The 16058-nt window shown below is 38.2% G+C and overlaps 1 protein-coding gene across 2 annotated transcripts in view; it reads right to left on the reverse strand.

Moving 5' to 3' along the window:
* The window catches only part of SLC23A2 (solute carrier family 23 member 2), a 116445-nt gene that overhangs the window by 13784 nt on the left and 86603 nt on the right, over positions 1-16058 (reverse strand). For both annotated transcript variants that reach the window (XM_069068880.1, XM_069068881.1), the window contains 4 exons: positions 13866-13986; positions 13125-13281; positions 4507-4654; positions 3301-3406 (listed from right to left, as the gene is read on the reverse strand). In XM_069068880.1, coding sequence (XP_068924981.1) covers positions 3301-3406; positions 4507-4654; positions 13125-13281; positions 13866-13986 — 532 coding nt within the window. The remainder of the gene's footprint in view (positions 1-3300; positions 3407-4506; positions 4655-13124; positions 13282-13865; positions 13987-16058) is intronic.

The following is a 16058-nucleotide window of genomic DNA, read 5'->3' on the forward strand; positions in this document are numbered from 1 at the left end:
TTTGTTCACATTTACCTGTTTATTAAAATTGCTGTCAATGTTCATTAAAATAAGCCCTCCCCTGAAAATAAGCCCTCTGGTGTTTTTCTGTCCAAAAAAAATAATAAGACTGTCTTATTATCAGGGAAACACGGTAGCACTTTAGGTGATGGAGATGAATATTTCACAAGAATTCCATAATCCTACCACCAACCTCCAACTTTTCAAAGACCTAGAAATTTTGTTTACTGACTGATATTTACTTTTAGGCCCAAGACATGTGAAAAAGTCTGCTTTTGAGGAGTTCAGCAAAAATTCCAACATCAAATTTGAGAGGCTGTTTAGAGGATAATCTTCCTTCTCACTTATAGTCAGTAATGTGAGTCAGGGAAATGCAAAACCGTTTCCTGAAACAGTGCCACTGGTAAAAGTGGGCTAGTGTCCAAAGGTACACGGAAGAGGTATTAATTAGCTCGTTAAACAGAGCTGGCATAATGCCTTTTCAGTAATAAACTGGCACAATTCATGTTGCAATTGCAAGCAATTCAAAATTTTAATGAAGATAATTATACCTACACTCCCTCACTAATATTTAAGAATAAAGTCTTTTGTAATATTAATGAGTACTGGTTACGCACTTCAACAGTCCTGGTTAAGTTACTAGGCAGAGTTTTAAAGTGGGTGTTAAATGACTGCAGTGGTAAAAGCTGAGGGACCATGTTGTTAAAATGGTTCTGACCAAGTCTCCCTTCTACCTATCAACAGTATTCCTAGATACACAACTTATCATTAATTACCTACTGAAAGAATGCTTAGTAGATGATAGTCTGAAATGCACATCATTTGCATGATAGTTTCCAATTAATGGGAACCCCTTCCTCTTAGAGTTATGTCACATCATATAAACTATCTCTACTCTCTAATTTTCAAGATTTTTTTCTCACATACACAGAGCAATGGTACCAAAAAGTTGACTTTAACAACACTTCCAGTACCATTAAATTTTTCTTACAATTACTTCTGTAGCAGAACTTTGTAACAAGTTCAAAAAAGAAGAGAAAGAATCAGCAGATGGTGCTGTCTAAATGGTTTTATGGAAATTACTTCCCCCTATCAATTTGCTAAAAAAAACCAATAACAACAATAAAGAAATCAGATGCATAGCACAATGTATTACAGAATCTCGTCCAACATAATTATCTATTCTTTGCTCTCCCGATTACCTTGAATTGCAAAGAAATATTAATCATGTTTATTTTATGGTACTTTCTCCACTTCAGTCCTCCTTTGAAAGTAACTGTGGAATCTCAAAGGCTATGCCTTTGAGGTCCTACTAAGGTGGAAAACCCTAGAGAATGATCCTGGAAATGGATTCCATGTCTCTTATCATAAGATTAGCTTGGTTAAGTGCAGAAAAGTCTGTGATCATAAGGCTGGCAACAGAGTGATGAATAAGAGCTATTAAAAATGGAATGGGATGCCTTGGAAGGAAGAGGCTGACCATCACTAGAGGTTTTCAAGCAAAGGCTGTATGATCATTTTTGGATATTTCCTAAGAGCAATTCTACGCATAGAGGTTGGACTCAATACCCTCAGAGCTCCCTCCTAATATGTTCAGTGATTCTATAATTGTTTTGGCCACAGAGTCTCACGAATATTATCTACTAAGGCATCGATGAGGGTATTAGCCTTTTGGCAGTGTGGTGAAGACTCAAAATAGTATTTTTAAATATATAAAATACATAGGATTACAAAGGAAACTGATAGTATTGAAAGATAGTTATCCAAATATTGACAAAAAAACAAGTTCACAGACCCTAGGTTAATAATCTCTGGTACAGATCACTGGCTCTAATCTATGCTGGTGGAGGGAGAACCCACACTAACAATATCATAAATACTTTTCTGATATATTAAAAGCTACCTACTGATTACACAATCACAGAAGTGAAAGGGACCTTAAAGGTTTATCCAAGTAAACTGCGGGCCAGAGAGCTGAAACAACTTACCCCAAATCAGTTATTTAGTGGCCAAGAAAGGATTTACAAAATGCTTCTAAGACTACCATGTTCCAGATAATCCAATCTTCAGCTCACTTTCATATCTTTTATATTTTTCTATGGCATATACGCATGCTTCCGTAGGACATAAAGAATGACCTAGTTAATATTTCTCCTTCCAAGAGGAATCATTTGTAAAATGAGGGGGTTGGACAAGATGGTTCCTTCCAGCTGTAACAGCCTGAAAAAGATAAATCTAGATGCTGGCTATGATGGAAAATTATTATTAGCATCAATGAACCTAATATCATCCCAAAGTCCTAAAAATAAACTATCTATAGACTCATGGGATATTAGAGCTGGGAGGGATGTTACAGACCATCCAAGTCCCAATATCTACTACCTCCCCAATCTGACAGTATAAAAAGTAAGGAAGGTCATAGGATCACAGCTGCAAGAGTTCTTAGAAATCAGTCATCTAGCCCAATTTCCTGATTTTACATTTACTGAGGCCCTGAGCAGTCACAAAGGTGGTGACAGAGGAAGGATTTGAACCCTCTATCTTGAGTGACTTGATCAAGATTACAAAACTAAACTCATGTTCCTTCCCTAGTCAGAAACTGCCTTCTGAAAAACTATAAGAGCCTCTTCTTACACAAGGTGGAGTGAAGCAGAATCATATGGTCAAAAAAAAAAAAAAAAAAAAGGACTGAGCTTGGAGCTAGAAAACATGAGTTCAAGTCTGATCACAGAATCACAGAATTTTATAGGTTCTTAAAGGCCTGTTATTGCACCTTTCTGGGCTTCCATTTTCCAGAATGTAAAATGACAACTTTAGATTAAGAGTTTAGATAACATTTAAGGTCATATCCTACTCTTGATTCTATGAAAACTCAATTTATAAAAAGCAAAGGTAAGCAAAAAGCACCACTGTGAATAGTTGCTACTTGTTTTACAGCATTTAGGATAAAATGTTCTTTTTCTAGAAATAAACTGTAATAATGTGGAAGATAAATATTTTCAGGAGAGGTCTCTTATTGTTTTGGTAGCACATCACAGAAAAAGGCACATTATAAGGTATTGCCATGTCTTTACTAGATCTTTAATAATAATAATAATAATAATAATAATAATAATAACATTAGATCTTTTTTCCCCTACAAGCAAGTTAAGGATAATTTTCTCAGTTCTACTTCAAAAAACCATCAAAAAAAAAAAATAAAGATACTGGAGAGTTCAACCTTTCAGAATTCAAAATGTTCAGGGAGTAGATTGTAACAAAATACATCTACCAGCTTATTAGCTAGAAAAAGATTTGTACCTTAGTTATTCCTAAAACTCCGATATTGGGACTTGATGAAGTGGAGCCATTTCCAGTACCAAACACACCATCTAGAACACAGGACAGCCCCTCAATGAAAATCCCTCTACAATGCAAAAGAGGGATAAAGAGAAACAGGGTCAATTTTAGAGGCAAAATGTTCTGAAACCCTAGAATAAAAAAACATTGCACAGACATGATTAAAATTTTATATTAAACTGACAATGTCTCTATATCCAAGGTATTTTAGCAAAGGTTGTAGCTAGAAAAGAAATCCAATTTTCAAATAAGTTAAATTCTAATCGCAGGGTAATAGAAAATATGTAGCTGATGGAAAGAACCTAAGTCTAATCACTTCTAGAAGAGTATACTAAATTTTAATCTTATAAAAACCAATGATATTTCTTAAGAACTTTTAAGCATTAAAAAGTATAAGCAATAAAGTTCAAGCGACTTAGTGATTAGTAATGTCCTTATTAGAGACAGGGGAAAAATCAATATAAATTAGTCTAACAAGGTATAAGGTAGCAGTGTCACAGAAACAAGGCTCATCTGATCATATATTTAATGTGAAAGGCATCTTTTACTTTTTTTAAAAAGATGTTTTATTCACTTATGTAAACTATTGCTTTCTTTGCTTTTATCACTTTCATTGTTGCTCAAGTCTTCCTGATCCTCCCATGCAGGGCTGAAACACAAACTGCCCTGAGAGATACTGGAGTGTGCAGTAGAGGGACAAGCCTGAAGTTAGGACAACCTGAAGTCAAATCCTGTCTTTAAGTTATGACATTTGTGTGATGCCGGGTAGTCCACTAACCTCTGTGTCTAAAGCAACTCTCTTAGGGCTAAGTTACAAAAAATAGTTACTGGTTTGCTTCAGGAGAAAGAAACTGTGTACACTGATGAAATTAGAGGCCTGGGAGAAAAAAGAGCTCTTTATAGAGGGTTTACACCAGTCTGTTCATTAATAACAGTGTGTCATGCCAAAATGACATATAGCCAAGGATATGAAACTAGTTCTCCCCCAGGCTTTCTTAAACTTCTTAAAGAGCTAAAAAGGATCTTGGAGGTCATCTAATCCAACCCATACCTGAACAAGAATACCACTCTGCAACCTACCTAGTCATTGGTCACTTAGCCTTGGCTTAATGACTTCCAGTGACAGGGAATCCATGAAAGAAAGGCCTTTGCCTGTCAGGCACTTACCTATTTATTGCATGAATGGGAGGTGGAGGAGCACAAGATAATCTTGCACAGGCATAATAATCACCGATGGATTCAATAATACTAGCAACCACTGCACTAAGCATTCCTATAACCCCAGCAGCTGAAACGGTTGGAAGTCCCCACTGAACTGCAAAAGAGAAAACAAATATGAAATTCTTATTGGCTGTCTCAGACAAGGCAAGCTTAAGTTAAAATGCTTAATCCTATTAATAGAGGCTAAGAAAATATTATTCAATCAGGCAGGACACTGAAATTATTATTCATTCCATTAAACTGGTTAACAGTTATAGAGCTATTTGATTTTTAATCCAAGTCATCAGATTTCTGGGACCCACTGCTAATTCAAAGGAAGTGGGGTATAATTGAAAGTCCTTTGCATATGTTTTTACTTAAGAATAAACTGCCTGGACAAAAGAGAAGCTTTACAATTCAATTTAACATGTTAATTAAGTACCTGCTACTTAAGGCACTGAGATGTGTGCCAGGGAAGGGAGACTGCTCAGGGGCACACAAAGCATCTACTTTGCTGTGGTTCCTGACTGTAGCTGCCATAAAGCCAAGACTTAAAGGATGGAGACAGAGGGAGAGCTGCAGGTATATCCCTGGAGATGGACTGAGATTTTTTATTTGTCACAGGGTAACTGAAAAAGTAACACGGGAAGAGCCAGGTGAAGTTTATCGCGATGGCAAAGCATCACGGATACATAGTGGGCCAGGGTCTAGTGGGCACTTGTGTGTCTTCTAATTATTCTCTCCACAGTTCTCTCAAGAAGCTTAAAGGCTAGAAGGTAAGGTAAGACACAGATAGCTCTGAAGTAAAGAAAATATACGTGCACAGAAGAATAAAGCCAAGTGCCACAGAAGACCTAAAAGATTACTTCCATCCAGGGGCTATCAGGAAAAAATTTCATGGAGAAGGTAACATTTGAGTGGGGCCTAAAGGATGGATTGGATCCCAATACGCCAACAAGTGACTGTAGTGACCTTGACAAGAAACAGGGAAATTAGAGAGAGGAGTAAGCTTAGGGAGAAAAAAATCATGATTCTCATTCTGGACATGATGAGTTTGAAATTCCTATGGGATATCCAGGCGGAGGTGTCAAGCAGGTAGTTAGTTAGCTGACAATTAGCGTCTGGCCCTTAGGAGAGAGGTAAGGGCTGGGTAAGTAGATTTGGGAGTCACCTGCACAGGCTGACCATTGGAGTTGGTGAGACTCACTGAGGTACCTGGAGAAAGACTGGGATGGAATAGGCTTCTGAAATCATGGCTGGCCAGGGATTGAGAAAAACATAACACTGTAGAACAAAACTTCTTAATCATACCCCTCAGCTTAAGAATCTCTGCTCTACTCTCCAGAGAAGTGAGCTTGGATGAAGAAAAACTACATTTTAAATTCAATATACTTGGTGTTTCTGTTCATTTCCCAAATGATTTTTATCTTTGGCATTTAGAACTACAAAAATTTTAGGATTACCAAAGGGGTGTACAACACAAGAAAAGTTTAAGAACTCCTCCTGTAGAGCACTAAATTAAGATCTTTTTCCTTCTCACATTAAGTTTAGCCACAGCAAAGCCCAGAGCTGAGATGTGGGTAGCAGGAAGACTTTAGATGGAAGCAAACAAATGCAGTGCCATGAAGTGGTGACAGTGTGGGACTAGAAGTTAGGAGACTTGAGTTCTGATCCTAGATATGCCATTATGACTATGGGAAAGCTGTTTCTCTTCTCTTGGTCTCAGTTGCCTATATTTAAAATGAATGGGGTGGAATCAATCAATCAATCAATCAATAAGCATTTATTATGCACCTGTGTTCTAGAAGTTGCACGTGAAGATCACTATACACAATAGTTGATCTCTTTTGCTCTTTTCTAGATAGGAAATTCTATGTTATGATGTCATACCAGCTGATTCCATACCTGACTCCTTATATGCACTCAAAGAGGTGACTGATATAAACCACCTGACTTGTTAAGAATAAGATTCACCAAAGTTGGCGTGGCAGAACGATATGTTTCCCTCTGACATGGAAAAGGAATAAAATATTTAGCTTTCTCTCTATTTCCAGTAGTCTTCAAACTCAGGAGGAGATATGCTGGTAAAAGTTTAACAACTAACTCTCAAAAAAATGTAAATGCATGAAATACTTTCAAGTTTAACCTGCATTATTAACATTTTTCCATTGCTGTCTTAATTCTAGGTAATCAACAAAACAATAAATCAGGCCCTGATTTGTAGCATTTGCCTTTTTATTTCATACTTCAAAATTTAATAACTGGCTCTGGTTTGAGCTGGTTCTAGTACACCCCTGCCAAGCCCCTGAGCACTGCACTCACAATTCCTTCACTAGGCACAAAGAGGCCAGGGTACTTTGCACTACCAAAGGCTGGAACCCTGTGTACATCCACTCACAGTTTAGGGTGTGGCGTGAACCCCCAACTCTGAGTCTATTTCCCAGCTGGATTGTGGAGGTATGAGCACGTATCTTCCCTTTCCAGCTTTGCCTACTATTTAATTAGGAGGATTTTTCCATGAAGAATTTTGATTCTCCAAGCAGACAATCCTGATTCGTATGGTAGAAGTGGAGAAGTGGCAGTGGGGGAGAGATAGGGGTTGGGGAGCACAGAAATTGGAAATGAAGGTCCCATCTCTGCATATCCTCCTAGCACAAGCTGAGTGCATGAACTGTTCATTCCTGACTTCTCCAGACCTACCATTTCTCATATACCCTTCCCTACAGGGAGCCTACCTGACCTTGTCTACTGCCTATTTAAAGAGGGACACTGACTAGGGGAAGGCACTATCAAAGCTCACAGGGACTGACCTCAAATTAAAGCTAGTTTCTTGATTTGCTGCAAGGTACATATTCCAGGAAGGGAAGTAAGAAAGACTGATATGAATGACTGGGTGGGATGCAGAGAATAAAAGGAGAGAGACTGGAGCTGGTTTGTGGTGGGCCCTTGAACTTTATCTATTAAGCCAAGAAACATGGAAGGCTTTTGAGAAGGGAGGCAAAACTGAGGTGCTACACAAGCCACCCCAACCCATGATAGGATAATAATGCCTGAAGACCCCCCATGAGGGGCAAGACCTATTAAGACTAAGCCCATTTCCACTTATAGACAAGTAGAATCATTATCCCTAAACAGAGAATATGGCACCCTACAACTGCTACCCAATTCTTGCCTTCAAGACCAAGCAGAACAAGTCTAACACTTCTTCCACATGACAGACCTCAAAATATTTTGTGACCACAAAGGTCTACAGTCTATATGTAGAGAAAATAAAATCAAAGGATATGTAATTATAATCTCAACCAAAATGAAGAAAACATGCTCAAGCAAACTACTCTTACTATAATGCCATGGAAAATTAGTAAATAGCCACACAGGATAAAAGCTTTATAGCTGGAAGGGACATGAGAAGTGATGTAGTTCAATGCTCTCATTTTATAGAGGAGGAAACTGAGGCCCAGAGAGGTTTAAGTGGCCAAAGTTTCACACCCAGTAAGTAGTGGGACCAGTGCTTGAACGGATGTCCTGTGACCCCAAGCCTGCCTGTCTTTTCTCACTGCACACTCTTCATGGACTCCCTGCGGGGAACTGAGCCTATCACGTCATTTTAGTCCTAGTTTTGCCCCTTTAATATAATTGGTTTGGACGTGCTGCCTCAACGTCTTTTTTTTTAATTGCTTTTGATTTTCTTTTTCAACAGTAAAAATTTGCTTTTCTGCCCTTCCCCCAAACCCCACCTCACTTCCCAACCTGGGAACTAAAACAATAAAACAGAAAACAAACAAAGAAACCCCACAATACCCAAACCCAGTTACAAACATGTATAGTCAATCAAAACAAATTTCTATATTGGTTATGCAAAAAAAAAAAAAATTGTTTCATTCTGCACTGATTCCTTTGCCACTCTATAAGGAAGTGGGTAGCCTGTTTCTGATCATTAGTCCTCTGGAATCATGTTTGGCCATTATGCTCATGAAAGTTCCCAATTCTTTCAAGTTGTTTGCCTTTATCATATTGCTGTCATTGTAGAAATTATTCTCCTGATTCTTTCATTTCACTTGGCATGAGATATACAAGTCTTTCCAGGTTTCTCTGAAACTTTCATAATTTCTTACAAAACAATAGCATTTCATCATATTTATATACCAATACTTGCTCATTCATTCCCCAATTCATGAATACCTCCTTTGCCAAAGCTCATTATAAACATTTTCGTTATGTCCCTAGAGTCTGTTTTGCTTAGAGCTAATCTTTCCCTTAATCTACGCCCCCTTCAATTCTCCCCTCTCCTTCTTAGCTCCCTGCTGAGTGAAATGTACTTCAGTACCCAGCTAGAGACCCTTCCTTTAACTGATTCAGATGAGTGAGGCTGAAGCCCCAGCTGCTCCCTCTAGCCTAGCAGCCTCCTCATTGTAGAGATAGCTACCTGTGTACCTTAATCATGAGATAACTCTTCCCACTCTTCCTTCCTTATTCCCCTTTCCCATCATGTATTTTTCTTCTCTCTTTCTTCTCTTAATATCAAGACATAGCAGAACCACTATTAGGACTCATTAAGACTCCCTCTATGACCTCTCAGGAGACAAATGTGTCATCTCCCTGTATTGACATGTAAGCAATTTATCTTTTTATAATCAATTATTGTTATTCATGTTTATCTTTTTACATTTGTCTTAACTCCTGTGTTTGAACTTCAAAATTTCTAGATGCAGTTCTGGTCTTTTCAAGAGGAATGCCTGAAATCTTTACTTCATTAAAGATCCTTTTTTCCCCCGCTTGAACACTGTACTCAGTTTTGCTGGGTAAGTTATTCTTGGCTGTAAGATGATATCCTTTGTTTTCTGGAGTTAGCAATTTCCAAGTTCTCCTTTTTCAGTTGTGACTACTAAATCATGTGTCATCCTAACTGGCTCCTCGGTATCTGAATTTTCCTTCTGGTTCTTTATATTATTTTTCCTTTGGCCCAGAAGCTCTAGCTCAGGGCAGGGGGCTTAGAAGCTTCAAGTTCCCTACCCCTCCTCTGGATTTTGGCTATAACATTACTTAGAATTTTCACTTAAGAGCTTCTTTCAAGTGGGGACTGGATTTGTTCAGTTTCCACTTTCCCATCTGGCTCTAAAAGATTTAGGCAGCTTTAAAATTTCTTGAATTATCAATTATCCAATCAAAAATATTCATTCAGTACCTACTATGTGCCGGGCACTGTGCTAAGTGCTGGGAATACAAAAAGAAGCAAGGCAGTCCTTGCCTTGAAGGAGCTTATCACGTAATGGGAGAGAGACAGCGTGCAAACAAAATATAGACAAAGCAAGCTCCATACAGGATAAAGAGGAAATAATTAACAGAGGGAGGGTACTGGATTTAAGGGGTTTGCTTCCAATAGGAGGAAAAATTTTAGTTGGGACTTAAAAGAAGCCAGGGGGTTAAGACTGGAGGACAGTCAGAGAAAATACCTGGAGCCCAAGGAGTGTCTCATTCATAAAGTTCCCATCTTTGGACTCCTGGAACAGCCAGGAGACCAGTGTCAGTGAATCAGAGAATACATGTCAGGAGTAAGGTAAAAGAAGACTGGAAAGGTACAAGGTGGCCAGGTTACAAAGGGCTTTGAATGTCAAACAAAGCATTTTGTATTTGCTCCTAAAGGCAAAAAAAAAAAAAAAAAAAAGCCACTGGAATTTAATGAGCAGAAGGGATGCCATTATTTGACATATACTTCAGGAAAATCACTGTAGTGTCTAAGAGGAAGAAGGGGAGAGGACAGAGACTTGAAATATGATGCCCGGTTATATTTTTGTCACAACTCTCAGGAAGTCTAATGATTTGTGAAATTTTTTTTCTCCTCAATCTGTTTTCAAGGTCAGTTGCTCTGAGATACCTTGTGGGTTTTTTTTTCTTTCCCCCCCATCTTTTGACTTTGTTTTAATATTTCTCATTGTCTTGTGGAATAATTGGCTTCTATTTGGTCCACTATAATTTTCAGAGATTTTGTACCTCTTCTGCCACACTACTAATTCCCTTTCCAATTCTTTCTTCTATAGTTTTCATTTCTTTTCCTTTTTTTTTTCTCAAGTGCTCTTATTTCATTTATAAGAACATTGTTTAATTTTTGTTATCTCTTACTTCATTTCTGCCAGGAATGTCAATTTGCATCCAAGCTGTGTTTTGGCAAGGCATTACTTGTAGATGTTTTGGTACCATTCTCTTCTGCATTGGTGTCTTTGGCATTCTTTTTCGCTTACCCATCCTTTGCTCAATTCTTGATTTCGGGCTTCTGGTTAGGATGTGGTTTGTCCCACTTCTGGAGGGAAGTGCTAAGCTGGTCATGTTGCTGCTTTCTTTGACTACTGAGTTATTCTGGCACGTCAAGGTCTGGCTGCGAACATGCAAGCTTTCAGTGCTTCCCAAAGTAGTCCAAACCAAGGTAAAGCCTGATTGCTGTCCCTCTAGTCTGAGCTCTGCAAGTTTCTGACCTGAGTTTTGGTCAGAGAAACAATCGACTGCTACTGGACTCAGCCTTTATCAGCCAGGTAGAAGTTCTGCTGGTTCAGCATGAAGGAACTATAGGATGCCCTTTGATCTAGGATTTTTTCTGTGGTTATTCCTCTCAAGAATGGGCTAAATGCTGGAACAGATTCCACTCTGCTCCTGGGGTCTGAGCCAAACCCAGCAGTGCTTTGCTTATTAATGTGCCCCTTTCTCCACAAAATGCCCAGGACCTTCCTAGTCAGAATGCTACCCATGTACGCAGGTCTGTCTCTCTTGGATGCATAGCCCAGAACTGAGCAGTGAGCAACAAAGCTCCAGTTGGCCCCCATCCCCCCTGCAGTGCCCCAGTGTGGGTCTTGGACCTCCTCTTGACTGTGAGCACAACTTCTTCCTGGATGCTGAAGTGTTCCACACAGAGGCATATTCTTACTCACATGTGGAGTGAACAATCTCAGTCCTCAGTGTCAATGTTAGCAGGCCTCTCTCTGTCCTCTTATGCCAACTTAGAACTGACAAAGGACTCGCTCTTTTTCTGGATTTCCCCATCAGGGTTCAGTTTGATGCTATTGCATTTTCTATGTCTTTATGGAAGTTTTGTGGATGGGGGTTCTGCTACATTGCTTCTTGCTACTCTACTATCTTCCCAGAAAGTCTTATTTAATATAAACTTCCTATTTCAGATTAATACGTGTCAACAGTGTATGTAAATGTACAGCAATGTCAATGTGAACATTATATGTGAGAAACATTTAAACATTCAACATTATGTTTCTGCTAGAAACAGATTAATACAGGCTAGAACAATAGTAAACAGCCATGCTCAACAAAGATATAAGATATGTCACCAGGGAATATATGACTTAATAACATGCACAAATAGGAAATATTTTAAGTTCAAAGCTGGAAAATAGATATATTCAGGAGTGGATAACAAAAATGAGTAACAGAACTAACTGAAGGATGGAGTAGTTAAAAGACTGAGAAGGTTTTGTGAGCAAACCCATCCGACTATTGAGGAAGGTTTGTGCAAGGGAGTAGTAACAGATACAAAGTTAGAAAGCTCTGGCAGGATCAATTCTGTAGGGCTCTGAAAGACTCCAAAAGGTAGGCTGAGTTTAGATTTCAGAATATAAACAATAGAGATCCACTGAAAGCTTTTGAGTGGGAGAGAATTAAAATAATGAAAGCTGAGTTTTTGACATATTAATCTTCCTCATGGAGAGTAAAAAAAACCTATTTGGGAAGAAAAAGTATTCATTTACAAAATTTCCACTGTCTACTCCCAACTTTAAAGTATCTCTTCACAAGCAATATTTCCTTGAAGTATACAAAAATTATAGCCTCCTACAGTAAATAAATTGCCTATTTTGACCTAAATTCTAAAAACTACTAACGTACTAAGTTATATTCTTCAAAACAGTAGACATAAATCTAGACAATTCTTTTGTTGTGCCCTGTGCTTCAACTAAAATTTAATCAATTCATCATTATAATTATAATTTAAGAGCCACAATCCTCCCACTTGTACTTGTTACTTTACATATAATTGTATCAACTAACCATTTGCTCTCAATAAAATGTGGACCCAATTATATTAATGATATTTGTAATAGGTGGCTATAAATGTTTATTAACCAATTATTCCTATGTACCTCAATATTCTTTGGTACCCTCTCTTGCCCTTTCTCTGTTTATAACCTCCATCCACAATAGCTCACTAGTACTTCAAGCATACATAACACAAAACTTGCCTCATGTGACTTATCACCTAGATTATAAATGCCATGATCTCTTCCACCAAAACAAATCAGTCCTTTTCGTCTCCTCTCAAAGGTGTTGATGAGCTAATTTGAAAAACTAATACTCCCTGGTCATAAGGGATTGCTAGAGTGTAGTTCCCATGAAACACATGCATTTTAATGGTCTTTCTTTAGACAATGTTCCATTTTTGCTGTCAAAATCTCAATAAAATTTTGTTGTCAAAATCCAGTGGTGAGAATTTCAGGTCTCAGGTCATGAAGACTACAAATGATTGCTGCAACTCATTCCCTCTCACAGTAGGGCCTGCACTGCCTTTAAACTGCCTTAAGTATACTTACATGGATATGGAACTTTAAACCAAGGTGCCACAAAAAGCACGCCTTGTCTAGCATCTGTACGAGCATAGAACCCATACTTTGTGCTGTCAGGTGGAAAGACATCTGTCACAGTGAATATGAAGCACAGTAACCAGGATACCAAGATAGCCAGGATTATCTGAAATTGGAAAGGGAGAAGACTATTCCAGGCTAAGTATATTAGTGGTTATTGGTGAAACATAGCTTTTACATGCTCTCTCTCTTTCCCTCTCCCTTCCTCCTTGCCCAACATGGTCCCTTGCCATCAATAACTTTAACGCAGAAAAAACTTAAAATGGTTATAATGGATTTTCTTTTAATCAAATTGCATTTCAAATGCTTCACACACCTAACTTCAGTTTTATTTAAATGACAAGTACCACCTAGTAATGAACAACTATAAGAATGACTCAATTCACATTCATAAAAAAGACTGGCATAGAGCTAATCCTCACTAAGAAGCCCCTTGGGGAAATGGGAGAAGTCTAACAATATACTTTTCACTGTCACTTTATCTTGAGCACCACAAAAACATCCTTCTCAAAGTTTAGAACTGGAGTATATTATTTGGTTTATCATCATTGTGGACAATGATCATTTGTGTGGCTTACTTTATTACAGTTCCATAACACAGAAATTTAAAAATCAAAATGGCCTCCACAGGTTCTTAAGAGATATGCACTGACAGTAATTTTTAAAGTAAAACAGAAATTAATTACTTACAGGGAACATTTTGAAAAGTTGCAATTTGTAGGCAGTCCATCCTTTTTTGGATTTGTAAATTGGGAGAGGAAATTTAACATTTCTGGCATATTGAGAAAATAACAATACTAGAAAAATAGTTCTGGGGGAGAAAGAAAAATTAGTTAGGTTCACACACTGTCTACTGTAAATAATCTTTTAAGAAAACTACTGCACAGCTCTCATTTAATTCGTACTTGAGAGATTATGACATCTTTCTGAAATCACTTCTTTAGGCAGATTTTAGAACTATTATTTAACATCACTTGACACTGAAATAAAATATTACAGAGGAAGAACTAACCAATAGACCATTAACTTGCATAAATGGAAAAGACAGCTCTGGTTGAATTTTGTGAATGAAAATATTAAAAACATAGGACTCTACATGATGAAATTTAGGGCACATAACATAAGGTATACTTTAGAAATTGCTTCTATTTTGAGACTGATGTCACATGAAGGGCTTAATACAAAAATGAGGAAAGATAATCCAATCTGAAGAAGACAAAGAGTGTGCAAAATTTGTCTTGAAAAAGATTCTGAAACAAAATAAACCAAATCTAAATCCTCCACCAAACTGAATGTTTCACCATATGATGGGACATGAAACACAATCCTGTTAAGCTATTATCTTGTTAAGAGTTCCCAGAACCTAGCACGGCTCTGTAATTCTAGGACCTAATTTTCTATGTTCCGGCCCTATCCCCCCACTACTCTAACACACATCTTCCCTTACCCCAAGTTCAACAGTATCACTCACAATAGAATACCCACTATTCTGTCTCCCAACAACTTTGGGCTTTGTCCATCTGAGCCCAGCTCATTCACCTGATCTAAAATTCCAGGTTCACTCTCAATCAGAAAATATGACTGAAGATGGGTTTTTGGTACTACTATCTCATTCTGCCTTAATCACTATTTAAGCAATTATTTCTTCCTCTCAAGAGTGAGAGAGGAGAAAAGATTTTCTAAGAAATATTTTTACAATTGTGTCCTTGACAAAAATTTTGCCCAGTAAAAAGAGTAACACTAGTTCATCCTCAATGTTCCTGTGACTTTCTTCACAAAGTCACAAAGCTAGTTAGTGGTAGAACTAGGACTTGAACTTGTATCTCCTGCCTTCCAATGAATACTCTATTAAATCTTCAATGTAGAAATTCAAGTTAGAATTCTGTGGAGATTTAAAAGCAATCTTCAATGGGCCTTTTAATCCTACACTGGCCCTTAAAAGACAGAAAAACCAAATCAGCAATCAAGACATTTTTATGTTAGCTTTTATATATGGTGCACAATTTCAATGTTCCCACGGGAATTAATTTTTACAATTTGTACAATCACACGACCAAGCCATTACTTTCACCAGCCTATCAAGACTTCTGAGAAGGGGTTTTCTACTGATTCTCAAATAAAGGTCAATTCCCTCAGCCTACTACTACCTCCAGAATATGGCACCTCTCAATCTTTCAGGTTTTCCCTTACACTATTGCCTTCTATAAGCTTTATGCTCCAGCTGAATTGGAGAAACCTACTATCCCTGCACAAGACCTGTGCTAACCCACCTCCATGCCTTCTGCTTGGGTTGTTTCTTTTCACCTAGAATGACTTTTATTACCTCTCTGTTTAAACCCTATTCATGCTTCGAGGCCCAGTTCAAATGGCATTTCTTCCATGAAGGTGCTGGTGCTGATCTTCCTATCTTTGACGCCCTTAGTAATGATCTTTCCTGTTCCAGGCTTCACATACAACATCTGGATGATACCTCCCTCTCCTATACACTGATCCTGTGGGGTTTCTTTTTTTTTGCCTTTTGGAGTTATTGTTTGGAGCAATTGGGGTTAAGTAACTTGCCCAAGGTTACACAGCTAGTTTTTTTTTTTTTTGTGTGGGTGTTAAGTGTCTGAGGCCGGAACCGAACTCAGGTCCTCCTGACTCTGGGGCTGGCACTTTACTCACTACGCCACCTAGCTTCCCTAAAGATAGATTGCCCTGCTTTCTTCTTTTTTTTTTTTTGGAGGGGAAGGGCAGGGAAATTGGAATTAAGTGACTTGCTGAAGGTCACACAGCTAGTAAGTGTTAAGAGTCTGAGGCCAGATTTGAACTCAGGTCCTCCTGAGTCCAGGGCTGGTGCTCTATTCACTGCACCACCTAGCCGCCCTGTCCTTCTGTTTCAAA

The sequence above is a fragment of the Petaurus breviceps genome, unplaced genomic scaffold (assembly GCF_028583685.1).
Source record: "Petaurus breviceps papuanus isolate PSGF00001 unplaced genomic scaffold, PetGlider_PUasm1.0 90775, whole genome shotgun sequence".
Taxonomy (NCBI): Eukaryota; Metazoa; Chordata; class Mammalia; order Diprotodontia; family Petauridae; genus Petaurus; species Petaurus breviceps.